The sequence below is a fragment of the Carcharodon carcharias genome, chromosome 12 (assembly GCF_017639515.1).
Source record: "Carcharodon carcharias isolate sCarCar2 chromosome 12, sCarCar2.pri, whole genome shotgun sequence".
NCBI lineage: Eukaryota > Metazoa > Chordata > Chondrichthyes > Lamniformes > Lamnidae > Carcharodon > Carcharodon carcharias.
In genome coordinates this window covers 109,801,707-109,815,671 of record NC_054478.1, presented here as the reverse complement: position 1 = coordinate 109,815,671, position 13,965 = coordinate 109,801,707, and the positions used below count along the sequence as shown (strand labels likewise).

Genomic DNA, 13,965 nt, shown 5'->3' with positions numbered 1-13,965 from the left:
AAACAAAAAATAAAAAATACCTGGAAAAACTCAGCAGGTCTGGCAGCATCGGTGGAGAAGAGTACAGTTGACGTTTCAAGTCCTCATGACCCTTCAACAGAACTAAGTAAAAATAGGAGAGGGGTGAAATATAAGCTGGTTTGGGAGGGCGGGGGGAGGTGGTTGTTGGGATAAGCAAGCAGTGATAGAAGGAGATAACCAAAAGATGTCACAGACAAAAGAACAAAGAGGTGTTGAAGGTGGTGATATTATCTAAAAGAATGTGCTAATTAAGAATGGATAGCAGGACAAGCAAGGTAGCTGTACTGGAGGTGGGGTGAAATAAGACTAAAAGGGCATAAAAGATATAGATAAATGATCGGTGGAATACATTAAAAATAATGGAAATAGGTGGGAAAAGAAAAATCTATATAAATTATTGGAAAAAACAAGGAGGAAGGGGAAGAAACGGAAAGGGAGTGGGGATGGAAGAGGGAGTTTAAGATCTAAAATTGTTGAACTCAATATTCAGTCCGGAAGGCTGTAAAGTGCCTAGTCGGAAGATGAGGTGCTGTTCCTCCAGTTTGCGTTGAGCTTCACGGGAACAATGCAACAAGCCAAGGACATACATGTGGGCAAGAGAGCAGGGTGGAGTGTTAAAATGGCAAGCAACAGGGAGGTCTGGGTAATGCTTGTGGACAGACTGAAGGTGTACCGCAAAGCGGTCACCCAGTTTGCATTTAGTCTCTCCAATGTAGAGGAAACCGCATTGGGAGCAACGAATGCAGTAGACTAAGTTGAAGGAAATGCAAGTGAAATGCCGCTTCACTTGAAAGGAGAGCTTGGGCCCTTGGGCGGTGAGGAGAGAGGAAGTGAAGGGGCAGGTGTTGCATATCTTGCGTTTGCATGGGGAGGTGCCGTAGGAGGGGGTTGAGGAGTAGGGGGTGATGGAGGAGTGGACCAGGGTGTCCCGGAGGGAACGATCCCTATGGAATGCTGCCGGGGGGGTGAAGGGAAGATGTGTTTGGTGGTGGCATCATGCTGGAGTTGGCAGAAATGGTGGAGGATGATCCTTTGAATGCGGAGGCCGGTGGGGTGATAAGTGAGGACAAGGGGGACCATATCATGTTTCTGGGAGGGAGGAGAAGGCGTGAGGGCGGATGCGCGGGAGATGGGCTGGACAAGGTTGATTTTTAAAAATATTTTTTATTTTTTATTTTGGATTTCCAGCATCCGCAGTTTTTTTTGTTTTTATCTCTGTACTTTTAACTGGTTTTGAGAAATAATACTAATAAAGTTAAGAATGGGCACAATCTAAGGAATGCCGATTTTTGGTCCAGCTATTTACACAGGAGATTAATTTTTAAATAATTGCTCTGCCTCTGTTAGTGCAGCATGCATGGCGGTGATGAATGTCGATTTTGTTAAACAGGAAAGGGCAGAGTGTTTTGCAGTCAGGAGATGGCACTGTAGCTTACAACACTGAAAACAAACAGGACACTAAAAGTAAAGGCAAAATACTGCGGATGCTGGAAATCTGAAACAAAAACAAAAAATGCTGGAAAAACTCAGCTCTGAAGAAGTCATATGGACTCGAAACGTTAACTCTGTCTTTCTCTCCACAGATGCTGTCAGACCTGCTGAGTTTTTCCAGCATTCTTTGTTTTTGTTGGAGCACACTAGAAGTGTTTTATCTCGGATATTCTAACTGTAAAAATCCTAATCACCTTAAAGTGTAACAGCTTTTTGTGTGATACTCAGGTTTTGGTGGCTGAAGATTGCTGCACTGGCAATGAAAGAAGACTGGGAGGAACTTGAGAAATTTTCTAAAAGCAAGAAGTCCCCAATAGGATATATGGTACTTGTTCTGTGATCTTGAACACTATATGGTGTGTTTTCATGTTTAATTGTTACCAAAATTTTCTCTTAAAACATTGCTTTTATCCCATTTACCAGCCTTTTGTTGAAATCTGTGTGAAGCATCGTAACAAGAATGAGGCTAAGAAATACGTAGCAAAGGTCAGTCCAGAGCAGAAAGTGAAAGGATATATAATGGTTGGGTAAGTAAAAAGAAGTTTACTGCAATTTTTAAGCTTATAATTTAATGAAACTCTCATGACCCTCTGCTTTGCTACAGCTTTGTGTCATTTTCAAAACCTTATAATCTTAGTTCCCTTCTAATCTGACACCAAACTGTGACATGCTTCAGTACATCGCCCAAAATTAATGCATTTGAACACTAAAGATATTCCTACCTGTTTGGAGATGTATGTTTTAATTTCTTTTTTTCCCCTCTTAAGACTGAGGTTTCTGTGTACAGCTGGAACCCACTTCTATTTCGATTCCTTTCTGTCTCTGTTTATCTCTCCCTCAATTTCTCTCTATCTGTTTTTCTCCCCCATTCTTCAGTTTAATGCACTTTATGAAGTTTATAAAAAGCAATTTCATTTTTCCTTTTGTACACTTTTTTAAAAAGAAAGGATTTTAATGTAAATTAAACATGAATAAACATGAAAACAAAAGCTTTGCAGGGCTGTGGGGGAAGAACAGGGGAGTGGGCCTGATTCAATAGTTCTTTCAAGTGCCAACATAGCATGATGTGCCTAATGGTGTCCTTCTGTGCTTGGAGCTCTGATTCTAAAAGTTCTGAAATTTGCCATTTCTCTCTCCAAATTACTTTGAAAAAAACTCAGTAGACATAGCTAGAAGTTAAAGAAAAATACCCCATCAATACAGTTAAGTGAACAGTACTTATGCATCCTGAGAAATTAGGTACACCGCACATGCTTTGTGAAGAAACCAGTATCAATTCATAGCATACAGAATCTTACTTAGCTCTGCCCTAAAGTATCAAGTCTAAGTTTAACTCTTGGGAGTGGCTGAGGATGTCAAATGAAAACTAATAAAAGTTTAAGATGACACAAAAATGAATTCAGTTGATAAATTTATGTTATTGTGAATTTTATTTTGCTGAAAGTTTACTTTGTTTGATCCTTTTGGTCAATAGGAATGTCAATATATGAATTAAAACATTAAAAATTATTCTTAAAAAGCTTCTTGATCAATTTTGGGGGAAAATTCCAAGTTTTTTTATTATTATGAATTTGAGCAACCTTGGCAAAATGGTAGCCCAAATCTTCCAGTCCCTAGATCATCAGAGACCGGATGTACAATGGAAGATGTGTGACAGAGCCTTGCAAATGTCCTGATGTGCAGACATATGTGGTGATTGCCTGGGAGGTTCAAACTTCCGATAGGCAATTCTCTGCTGCCCGGGGCTCTGCGCAAACATCTCCACCCCTGATCTTAGGGCAGAGACTTGTGCTAGATCTGCACGACTTACCTTGATATTTACCCAGGAAATGTTAGACAATTTAAAACCTAGTTTAACACCTGGGTAACTCCACAACTGACACTACCTTCCACCCCCCCCACCGATCACACTACAACCCCCCGACTGACCATCAGTTTACCCCCGCCCCCCCCCCCCCAACAATCTCCCCAACTTGACTATCCACCCACCCCTACCCAACTACCCCACTCACCCACCCGACTGCCCACTCACCACTTACCTACCACCCACCTCACCCACTCACTAACTCACACAAATTCATTAAAAGACTGGACCTTTAAATACTTATTCAAATACAGCAGCTACTGCTGTAAAAACAAAAGTGTCCTCTCCTTTCCCTAACTCTACTTTGCTCACTGGAATTAGACAGGAGACACTGCACTGACCATTTCGGTATCAGCCCAGGTCTGCAAGATTCTGGAAGAAATGGGCAGTGGAGTCGGATTGGGCAAATCATGGTGGACAGCAGCAAAGTGTGCAGCATTGCTGCTGATCGGAAGATTTAAGCTGTGACTTATTGCTCATCTCTATTTTCCTGGCGAGCATTAAAGCTCAATTACATAATTTAGCACTGTTGCTACACCAAATAAGGATAACAGTTTTTTTTTACCTGAGGGTCAATAGCTAACCAGTTAGGTTTTTGCAAGAACCCAGTAACTTTTGTGATCATTTTATCTGATACTGGCCCACAAATTATCAAGACTATTGAATTTGTTTCCCAGCCTGCCATAGTGGATTTGTAATCACAGCTTCTGGTTTGTTAGACTAATTCCGTAGCCTGCAAGCTACTTTAGGCAAAACCCATTATAAAAAGAGACATAAGAATTTCTGATGGCAGAAAGTTGACGCAAAAAAATGTGAGCAGAAAATCAAGTTTTGTGGATTAGAAGTGCAGAAATTTCATCATGGATTGTATCAGAAAATATGTTTAAAGTGTAGGGAACATAGCATTTTATTTCTGTTGGACTGTTGTAAAGAACATGTCTTTTTATTTCCTGTTGGACTGTGGGTTAAAATGAAAATGGCCACAGGTTAAAAGACATGTCCACTGGTACGGGTTGAGAGATATATACAATGTTGCAGTCCTGGAACAGTGTGTGCCATGAAAGACAGCTTGGTGCCGGAAAGGAGTTCTGGACCAAGGGAGCTGCCTGGCAACGTTTTAATTGGCTGCTAACCAGGTGACCAGGTTTTGTGTGAGAAACAGTGCAGCAGAATTGCTCCTAGCCTGAAAGGAACAAGACCTAAAACGTTTCTCCTATGTGTGGAAGATTCCAGTAATTCCACAATATTAGCTAGCTGGTTTTTCCTTCCCATATTTCCATACTCTGCGCTCTCTCTCTCTCTCTGAAAACCCCTGTCAAGAGCCAAAAGGTTGAAAAGTAGAGACATTGAAAGGCAAGCGCTCAACCGGTGAACTAAATACCGAATGTGCTGGAAGACCACCTCGTGTCATCAACAAGAACTGAAAAGAATTTGGAAGACATCAATCAGAATCAATCCATCGAATCCTGTACTCCAGAACTGATGCTATTGAACTGTTTTATCCCACCCTTAAAATTCTGATTTGTGTGTCTTATGTGTCGTGTGTCTGTGTGTGTGTGTGTGTGTGTGTGTGTGTGTGTAGGGATTTAAGAAGGGGTAGAGTTTAAGTTACGGAGTTAGAAATTAGCAGTCCATATTTCTTTCTTTTGCCACTGGTTAATGACAGTTTGTTCAATAGACAGTTATTTACTTATTAAGTTTACAAACCTGGTGCTCGTATTCTGTTAACCTAAATTAAACATTTAGGTAGAATTGGGGCAATCTGGTGGTTTGGTCAAACTCTTCACATTTGTCACAGCTCGGGGAACATTGGGGCTTAATACAGCGCACTATCCCCAGTGAGTCGTGACACAAGTGATAACTTTCACCAAAGTCTATTGAAGATGCTGAAAATATTAACTTTTTTTTTCTTGCAATAATTGACTGGCCTGCCATGCATTTCAGATTTCTAGCACTTGTGTTTATCCTTTAAACTGATGGGACTTTGGTCTATGTGTTACAGTCTGAATTGTGTTCCTGGTATCGTTCTAATCTCTTTTATCTTTGTTTTGTATCTTTGACACAGAGACCTAGAACAAGCTGTGGAAACTGCAACAGAACGCAAGAATGAAAGCGAGTTGAACACTATTCTTTCAAAGTGTACACCAGCCACTGATCAGTTAATTATAGAAAAAATTAACCGAGCAAAAGCTCAGATTTTAAAGAAATAAGATACTTTTCAAAGATGACATTCAGTGTTTGACCATGTTCCCCACTGATCATGAGTTAGTTGTCTGTTTTTTTAATGCTTGAATATATGTTCATTGCTAATCTCATGTACAGTTCTGTTTGAAATACAAATACTCATGTGGATATGAATGATAAAATGGCAAATTATTGAAACATGAAAAAGTTGAAATACTTTAATTTAACATTTGTGTCACCATAGAAATGCTGATTATGCACATGTTTTAGATTTCTCTTGTACGGTAAAATATTACCTTTAAATCTGATATTAGAGACTGCACCGATGTGTAAGTGACTTAAAACTAAGTTACTCCATTAACCAAAAGAAAATCAGTGAAAAATGAAGGAGACTAAAAGCACAGTTAATTATGTTTGTATTTATTCTGCTTTAAGACAAGACACAAATGTCTTCGTGGACTTTTGGTATAGTAATAGATTAAAATTATATTTAAAATCATTATAATTTCTTATTTCTGCAAAATCAGGAGAAGCAAGTACAGAATTGAAAAGCTTCTATTTGGAGAGAACGTGGTAGTATATTTGACAAGTCCCTGGAAAGATAGTTTCTTTAACTAACTGCCTTCGCTCAATCCAGTTGATTAGAGATCTCTGAACCAAGGATATTTTGCTTGTAAAACACAACTTATAATTGTCACACTATACTTAATAGCTTAATCGTCAATGATGCTGATTTGTGTTAATATGTAACTACAGAAAGAGAGGAGTATTGCAGTGATAAATATCTATCATATAAATGTTCCTGTGTTTTGCTGTAATTTTGAAGGAACCATTTGAATAAACATTTCTTTGTTTTGCTGTCATTTTATTTATTGGTAAATAACTCTTGTATTGTAGATTTTATAGCTAAAAGAATGTATAATAATTCAATTTTTTCAGCTTATGAAACTGAATGCCTGGGTTCAGCAGTGAGCTGAAGCCAGTTCATATCTGGTGCAAGATTACAGTACAAAATTACCTGTGAGTTGGCACAAGTGAACAACTGAAATGCATTGTTGTCTAGAACTGTAGCACAGTGGTTATGTTATTGAATCATAGAATGGTTCCTCCACAGAAGAAGACTATTTAGCCTGTACTGAGTCTCTGCAAGAGCAATTCAGCTAGTCCCACTTTCCAGCCTTTTCTCCACAACTCTGCATTTTAAAAAAAATCTTCAGATGCTTATTAATTCCCTTTTTAAAGCCACAATTGAATCTGCCTCAACCACCCTCTTAGGCAGCGCATTGCAGATCATAACCACTTGCTGCGTTTAAAATAAAAGTTTTCTAGTATCTCTTTTGGTTCTTCTGTCAGTCACACTACATCTGTGTACCCTGGTCCTTGACCCTTCCACCAAAATGAACAGCTCCTCTTTATCTACTTGGTCTGGACCCCTTGTGATCCATCAAATCTCCTTTCAATCTTCTCTAAAGAGAAAAACCCGGGTTCTCCAGTCTATCCTCATAACTAGTCCTTCATACCTGGAAATATTCTGGTAAATCTTTTCTGCACACTCCCTAAAGTCTTCATATCCTTCCTAAAATGCGGGTTCCCAGAATTGGACACAATACTCCAGCTGAGTCCAATCTAGTGCTTTATAAAGATTCCTCAATTTTGTACTTTATGGTTCTATTTATAAACCGTTTCTCAACCTATCCTGCAACAATTTGTACACATATGCCCCCAGGTCTCTTTGTTCCTGCAACCCCTTTAGAATTGTACCCTTTAGTTTATATCGCCTCTCCTCGTTCTTCCCACTAAAATCTACACCTTAACACTTTTCTGCATTAAAATTCATCTGTGACATGTTCACCCACTCCACCAGTTTGTTTATGTTCTCTTGAAGCCAAACTTTATCTGCCTCACAGGTCACAATACTTCCAAGTTTTGTATCATCTGCAAATTTTGAAATTGTGCTCCATTCACCCAAGTCTTGGTCATTAATATAATCAAGAAAAGTAGTGGTCCTACCCATAGGGAACTCCAGTGTATAACTTCCTCCTGTCTGAAAAACAACCGTTCTCCACTCCTCTGTTTCCTGTCACTCAGCTAATTTGGTATCCATGTCACCATTATCTTTCTTATTCCATGGGCTTCAACTTTGCTGATAAGCCTGTGTTAAGAAACCTATACTTACCTTTGGAGGTCCGGAACTCCAGTTCCCGACGAATCTCGGGCCTTCCATGCATGCGCCTGCCAGGAAATGCACGTACAGTTTGGTTGTTTTGCATTCTTTAGGCTGGGGACCAGCTCTGCACAAGTGTGCAGAAGGGAAAATGGAAAACAGTGTGAAGAGGCAGGTCAGATGACATGGAAGGGAGCATGATCATAGTGAGTGTGTCCCAAGGAGCAGGACATGGGAGGGGGACAAGGAGAGGTCCCAATCCAGGGACAGGGAGAGCTCCAAAAAGGTAGTCCCAGGTAATGGATGAAGACGGAGGATGGAAATAGGTTCCGTTAAGTGAAGTTATAAGAACAGAGCAGGGCAATAGGCTCCAAATTCAAGAAAGTGCTGCAGGGAGTGAAGATCCAAGAAGGTAGCCAAAGGTGCTGTGAGCTGTTGGGATCTTTGGACCAGTAATGTTCTGCTTGGCACGACCGAGATGTGCGATTGTGCATGGAAGGTGAAGCTTGAGTGTGCTCAGAAATCCAAGAGAAAAGAATCTTGGAAGGCAAGATTGAAACGCTGCAAGATGGGTCATTGTTGAAGATGTCTGAGTGGGAGCAACTTTTGGAGAGAATTCCAAGGCGAGATCTAAATGTGGAGATTGGAAACACTTGTGAGAAAGACACAGTTTCATGGAGATTGGTTGGCTCACAATTTGAAAAACATCTGGGTGGGCTATTGAGAAATTCATGGAATCTGTTTTGATCACATCATCTATTGTGCAGTGTGGTGTGTCCAATCACTATTTGCCTGTAAATTCAAATGTACCTCATACTTACCCTGAATGTTAGAGTATAAGATAGATATTGTAAATTGTTTTATCTTTCTGAACTTATATAGTAAAGCTTATTCCCGTGGAATCTTGTGGCTTTATTCACATTGTAAGCATCTTGAACCTCAAGCTTTCTCTACTGTAAACAAAATGTTAGTCGTCCCTAACTGGATCTTACCCCCACATCCCAGGGTCTGGCCAAGGATCATAACACCTGTTATGTGGTACTTTATCAAGCAACTTTTGGAAGCCTATATACATCCACACATTAACCACACTACCCTCATTAACTTTCTCTGTTACTTCATCAAAAAACTCAATCAAGTTAGTCAAACACAAATTGCCCTTAATAAATCTGTGCTGGCATTCCTTAATTAATCCACCCTTATCCAAAACTCAATCCTGAATTAGCATCTCTAAAAATATTCTGAGCGTTGAGATTAAACTGGCTGGCATGTAGTTCCTGGATTTATCTTTGCCTTCGTTACCTCTAGACTCGATTATTTCAACACACTCTGGGCTGGTCTCTTACATTCTACCCTCTGTAAACTTGAGATTATCTAAAACTCCGTTGCCTGTGTCTTAACTTGCGACAAGTCCCATTCCCCAATCACTTTTGCTAACCTGTATTGGCTCCCCATCGAACAAAGTCTTGATTTTAAAATTCTCATCCTTTTCTTTCAAATCCCTTCCTGGCCTTGCCCCTCCCTATCTTTGTAATCTGCTGCAACCACACAACGCTCTGAGATGTTTGTGCTCCTCTAAATCTGGTCTCTTGTGCATTCCTAATTATAATCGCTCCACCGTTGATAGCCGTTCCTTCAGTTGTCTAGGCCCCAAACTCTGGAGTTCCCCCCCATACCATTCTGTGTCTCTACCTTTGGAGGTCAGGAACTCCAGGTCCTGACAATCCTTGGGTCTTCCACGTATGCGCCTGTCGGGAAATGACCGCACATCCGCAGTTTGGTTGGTTTGTGTCCTTTAGGCTGGGGACTGGCCCTGTGCGCATGTGCAGAAGGGAAAACAGTGCAAAGAGGCAGGTCAGATGACCTGGAAGGGAACATGAATGCAGTGTTCTCCCCCCCGGGAACTTGGCAAACCTTTAAGACACTTTTTAAAACCTATCTCTTTAACCAAGCTTTTGATCATCTGACCTTAATATCTCCTTATGTATCTCATATTTTGTTTTATAATGCTTCTGCGAAACACCTTGGGGTGTTTCATTTTGTTAAAGGTGTTATACAAATATAACAAATATAAGCTGTTACAACCTTGTTCCAAAAAAGTGTAAGATTTGGAATTCTCGAGACTTCTGGCATTGCCAGCCTCCTGACCCCAACACTCCCTCTCCCCTACACATTTCCACCCCCCCCCCCCCCCCCCCCCATATCTGAGGATTGAAAGATTATGGTCAGTACCTCCAGAATTTCTGTCCTTATTCCCCTAAGTATCCTTGGATACATCCCATCTGGTCCTAGTAACCTAACCACTCCATATACAGCCAGCCTTTTAATCCCTTCTATCACTTCTTAACCTATCTCAATCACTTACTCTTTCATATGACTTTGGCGGCAGCATTTGCCTTGAATAATGACAGATGTAAATTACTCATTTAGTACCTTAATCATGCCCTCTGCCTCCATGCATGCATCCCTTTTTTGTCTCTAATTGACCCTAAAAATTGCAGTAATCGCCAATGTAAACCTGGTAGGTACAGTAAGAGAATGAGCTTAAAAACTTAACTGAAACCCCTGATTGCTGCATCAGCAACTCCCACAGCAAATACACTGCAATCTCACAAATGGAATATATAATGAGACATTTGTAAACAATTTTCTAGAATGATACTTTATTCCCTCAAAAACTGTAGAACCTGGTCCTAGGGATTCCAAATATTTTTGGTGCAGTTGCAGGGGAAATAAAACTGCTACATCATGAGCTCAGCTGACAAATACCCTCAGTGATAAGTAGGGATTAAAACTGTTGCCTAATCATTTATTTATATATATATATAGAATAGTGTTAATGTATATATAGTCCACTGACTTAATGTGTGTACATAAATTATGGTAAATTACATAATGCACTGATTGTAACATGTATACAGGCCATATCCTTCTCCCTCTAGTGACATACTGTTCATAAGCCCAGCTTTGTAAGTAAATCTGGAAGAAAACTATATTGGAATAGCAGTTGAAGATGCTGGTTTTTAAACAGCTCATTTTAAATAAATACATACCTTATTGACCCAGAAGTTGCTGGAATGACACATCTCCCTGCGAGCAACATGACTGAAATTATTACCTCATCCTTCAGGTAGCATTGTATTTGCACCACAAATTCTTGGAAATACGAAATGATAACAATGCATCAAGGTCAATGTCACATCTGGGGCCATTTTAATGTGCTCAATGGTCTCTCTCCTCGACAAGGAAACAAAATGATGGAGAGAATAATAAAAAGAACAGTGAAGGAAATCTGGTAAATTAAAATCAAACCAGAGATGGAAATATAAGTGAAGAGGGAAAGAAAGTGGATTAAGAGAGAGAAAAACAAAGGAAAATAATTTTTTAAAAATCTATTTGAAACTTAAAATTCCCCTAGGAACAATTTACTACCTGGAAAGGTGATAATCAACAGTTTAATTATTCCCTTTCTGGGTCTGTATGGTTGAGTGGCATGTCAGAACCATACATTATCTGTCCTATTAAAAGGGTCCTTACACCACATATCAGTCCTAACTGGTTCCAGTGAGAGTGATTTGCATAAATTTTGCAAATGAAGCAATTTCTTGGCATACAACAAATGTTGATGGAGAGGCTCGCAGCAAGATTCCAATTCTTATTTTTTACAAAGCTAACAACAGAGCAGCACAAATCATCCAGCAATTTGTGGAACACAATAATTAGGAGCAGGACTAGGCCGTTCAGCCCCTCGAGCCTGCTCTGCCATTTGGTAAGATCAGGGCTGATCTGATTGTGGCCCTAATCTATTTTCCTATCCATCCTCCATTATCCTTAACTCACGTGTCAATCAAAAATCAATCTAACTCAATGTTGAATGCATGTAATGACCCAGCCTCCACTGTTCTCTGGGAAACAGAATTCCACAGACTAACGACCCTCTGAGAGAAAAGATTTCTCCTCATCTTTGTCTTAAATGAGTGTCCCCTAGTTCTAGACTCCCCTACAAGGAGAATCAGAACTTGGCATATCTCCTCTACAAATTGCATTATTTTATAAGCTAATAATGGTGGACACCATGAACTTGTCATTATTTTTCAGCAATTTTTGGGCCAATATTCCTAAGGAATTATAGTACCAAATCATACTTTCTCTTCATGTTTTCCCAATAACAATTGGATCAATTGTTAGTTTCAGAGTACAAAAGTATTTCCAGAAGCTAAGCTTTGACTCTTAATAATCCTGAATGTTTTAATTCTCATTATAAATATAAATAATTTATAAAGTGTTTTGTTAATAAAACAATATAGTTTAGAAATGGAAGTTTGTGGTGTAATAGTAGTATCCCTATCTGTGGCCCAGAAGCTCTGGGTTCAAGTCCCACTTCAGGGATTGATGGTCATGGAAGATGTGTTCATAATGTGGCCAAACAGGTTGATTATCAGCCTGTAAATCCTTCCAATGATGGCAGGCAGTAAGAATGGGAGAGTTTCCTGCTCAGCTATACTGCAGAAGGAAACTACAAACCACTGCAGTACTTTGCATAGCATAATCAGGGACCGATCCAATGGAAGTCCATGATCTCTTAGGTCGTGGTACCTGAAGGAGTAGTTTAGAAATCCATATCAGTCCCATTATAAGCAAATTTGTACTACAGATTGAGTTGATATCAGCTGAAGTTATCTACAAGTAATAATGGCTTATTCAAAGTTGGAATATGGGTAATATTCTTCTTAAAGGAGCAGTATTGTTTAATTAGAGATTTCTATTGCTGGTCCTGAGCACAGGATGATGTACTACTATAGTCATTTGGTCGTATAGAAATTGAGTATTGCTGAAAAAAGAGACGTCAAAGCTTTTCGTCCTGCACTTATTAGGACACTTCACAAGAATACCAATATAAGGGAGAACAACAATTTATGCTGTATGAGAAGAGACTGCTGATTGGTAGAGGCGTTGCCATGGAGAATGCAGGTTAAGCAGTTCAATCCTCCCATCTTACTGGACTGAATAGAGAATGTAATGTACACCAAACAGAAAATAAAGTCACAAGTTTACGCGGAATTCTGAAATAATATAAACAGGCATGAATTTCACATTACTAAGTACCCTCAGACTATATTACAGTAAAACTTCAAAACTGGTTGTGCAGGATAAAATCAATTGAATAATCCAATTCTACACCTTTTGAAATTCCATCCTGCTTTAGCAGCCTTGCAAACAGAGAAATCACAGAATTATTACAGCACAGAAGGAGGCCATTTGGTCGGTCACGTCTATGCTGGCTCTCTGAAGGAGCAATTAACCAAGTGCCACTCCCCAGCCTTCTCCCTGCAGCTCTGCACATTCTTCCTTTTCAGATAATAATCCAATTCCCTTTTGAAAGCCTCGATTAACCTGCTTCCACCACTCTCTCAGGCAGTGTATTCCAGACCCTAACCACTCACTGTGTGAAAAAGTTTCTCCTCAAGTCATCATTATTTCTTTTTCAATTGGCTTAAATCTGTGCTATCTTGTTCTCGGTCCTTCCACCAATGGCAATAGTTTCTCTCTATCTACTCTGCCCAGGCCCCTCATAATTTTGAATACATCTATCAAATCTTCTCAACTTTCTCTTCTCCAAGGAAAACGGTCCCAACTATTTTAAACTATCTATGTGACTGAAGTTCCTCATCCCCTGAAAGCATTCTCATGAATCTTTTCTACTCTGTTACGACCACATGAGGAGGAGTAGAAATGACACCCCTATTCTACCACTCTTGTCCGACCATAACAGGGTTTATGTGTCAATTTAGAGTCGATGTGATTTGCTAATACCGCAGGAGTCCCATTCATACTTTCAGATTATAAAGAATTAGTCAGGCATGTTTTCTGAGTTTAAACAAAGAAGAAGATAGGTTTATTGAAACTATTTCCCAAATTTAAAAAGAACTAGGTAAATCGCAACCACCATTCCCTGGGCCCATATGCCCAATAGTACAGAGGGTAGAATAAGAGGATAGGCTTCAAGGTTTTTTTTACAGTTCATGGACAGGATAAAACAAAAGAGTATAAGGTTAGCTATCCTTTGGCTGGTCCCAATGCTGGTCCCATGATTCCATGGTGTGGCCATTTTGTTCAGTTGTCTTCCTGGGTGTAGTTGAATTGAACAGATTTCCAAGTTTTATCCCCAAAAGATATCAGTTTGCAATAGATTTCTCTTCTCAGGATGGTTATTTTGCAAATCTGGGCACAATATTTTTGA

The 13,965-nt window shown here is 39.6% G+C and overlaps 1 protein-coding gene across 2 annotated transcripts in view; it reads left to right on the top strand.

Moving 5' to 3' along the window:
* Positions 1 to 6,423, top strand: part of vps16 (vacuolar protein sorting 16 homolog) — a 98,589-nt gene extending 92,166 nt beyond the window's left edge. The window contains exons 22-24 of one of the 2 annotated variants that reach the window (XM_041201020.1): positions 1,741 to 1,837; positions 1,936 to 2,039; positions 5,442 to 6,423. In XM_041201020.1, coding sequence (XP_041056954.1) covers positions 1,741 to 1,837; positions 1,936 to 2,039; positions 5,442 to 5,586 — 346 coding nt within the window. In that variant the 3' untranslated portion in view covers positions 5,587 to 6,423. Of the gene's footprint in view, positions 1 to 1,740; positions 1,838 to 1,935; positions 2,040 to 5,441 lie in introns of those variants that run through there. The other variant, XR_005944589.1, reaches the window with a different exon arrangement.
* Positions 6,424 to 13,965: the final 7,542 nt, after the last annotated feature.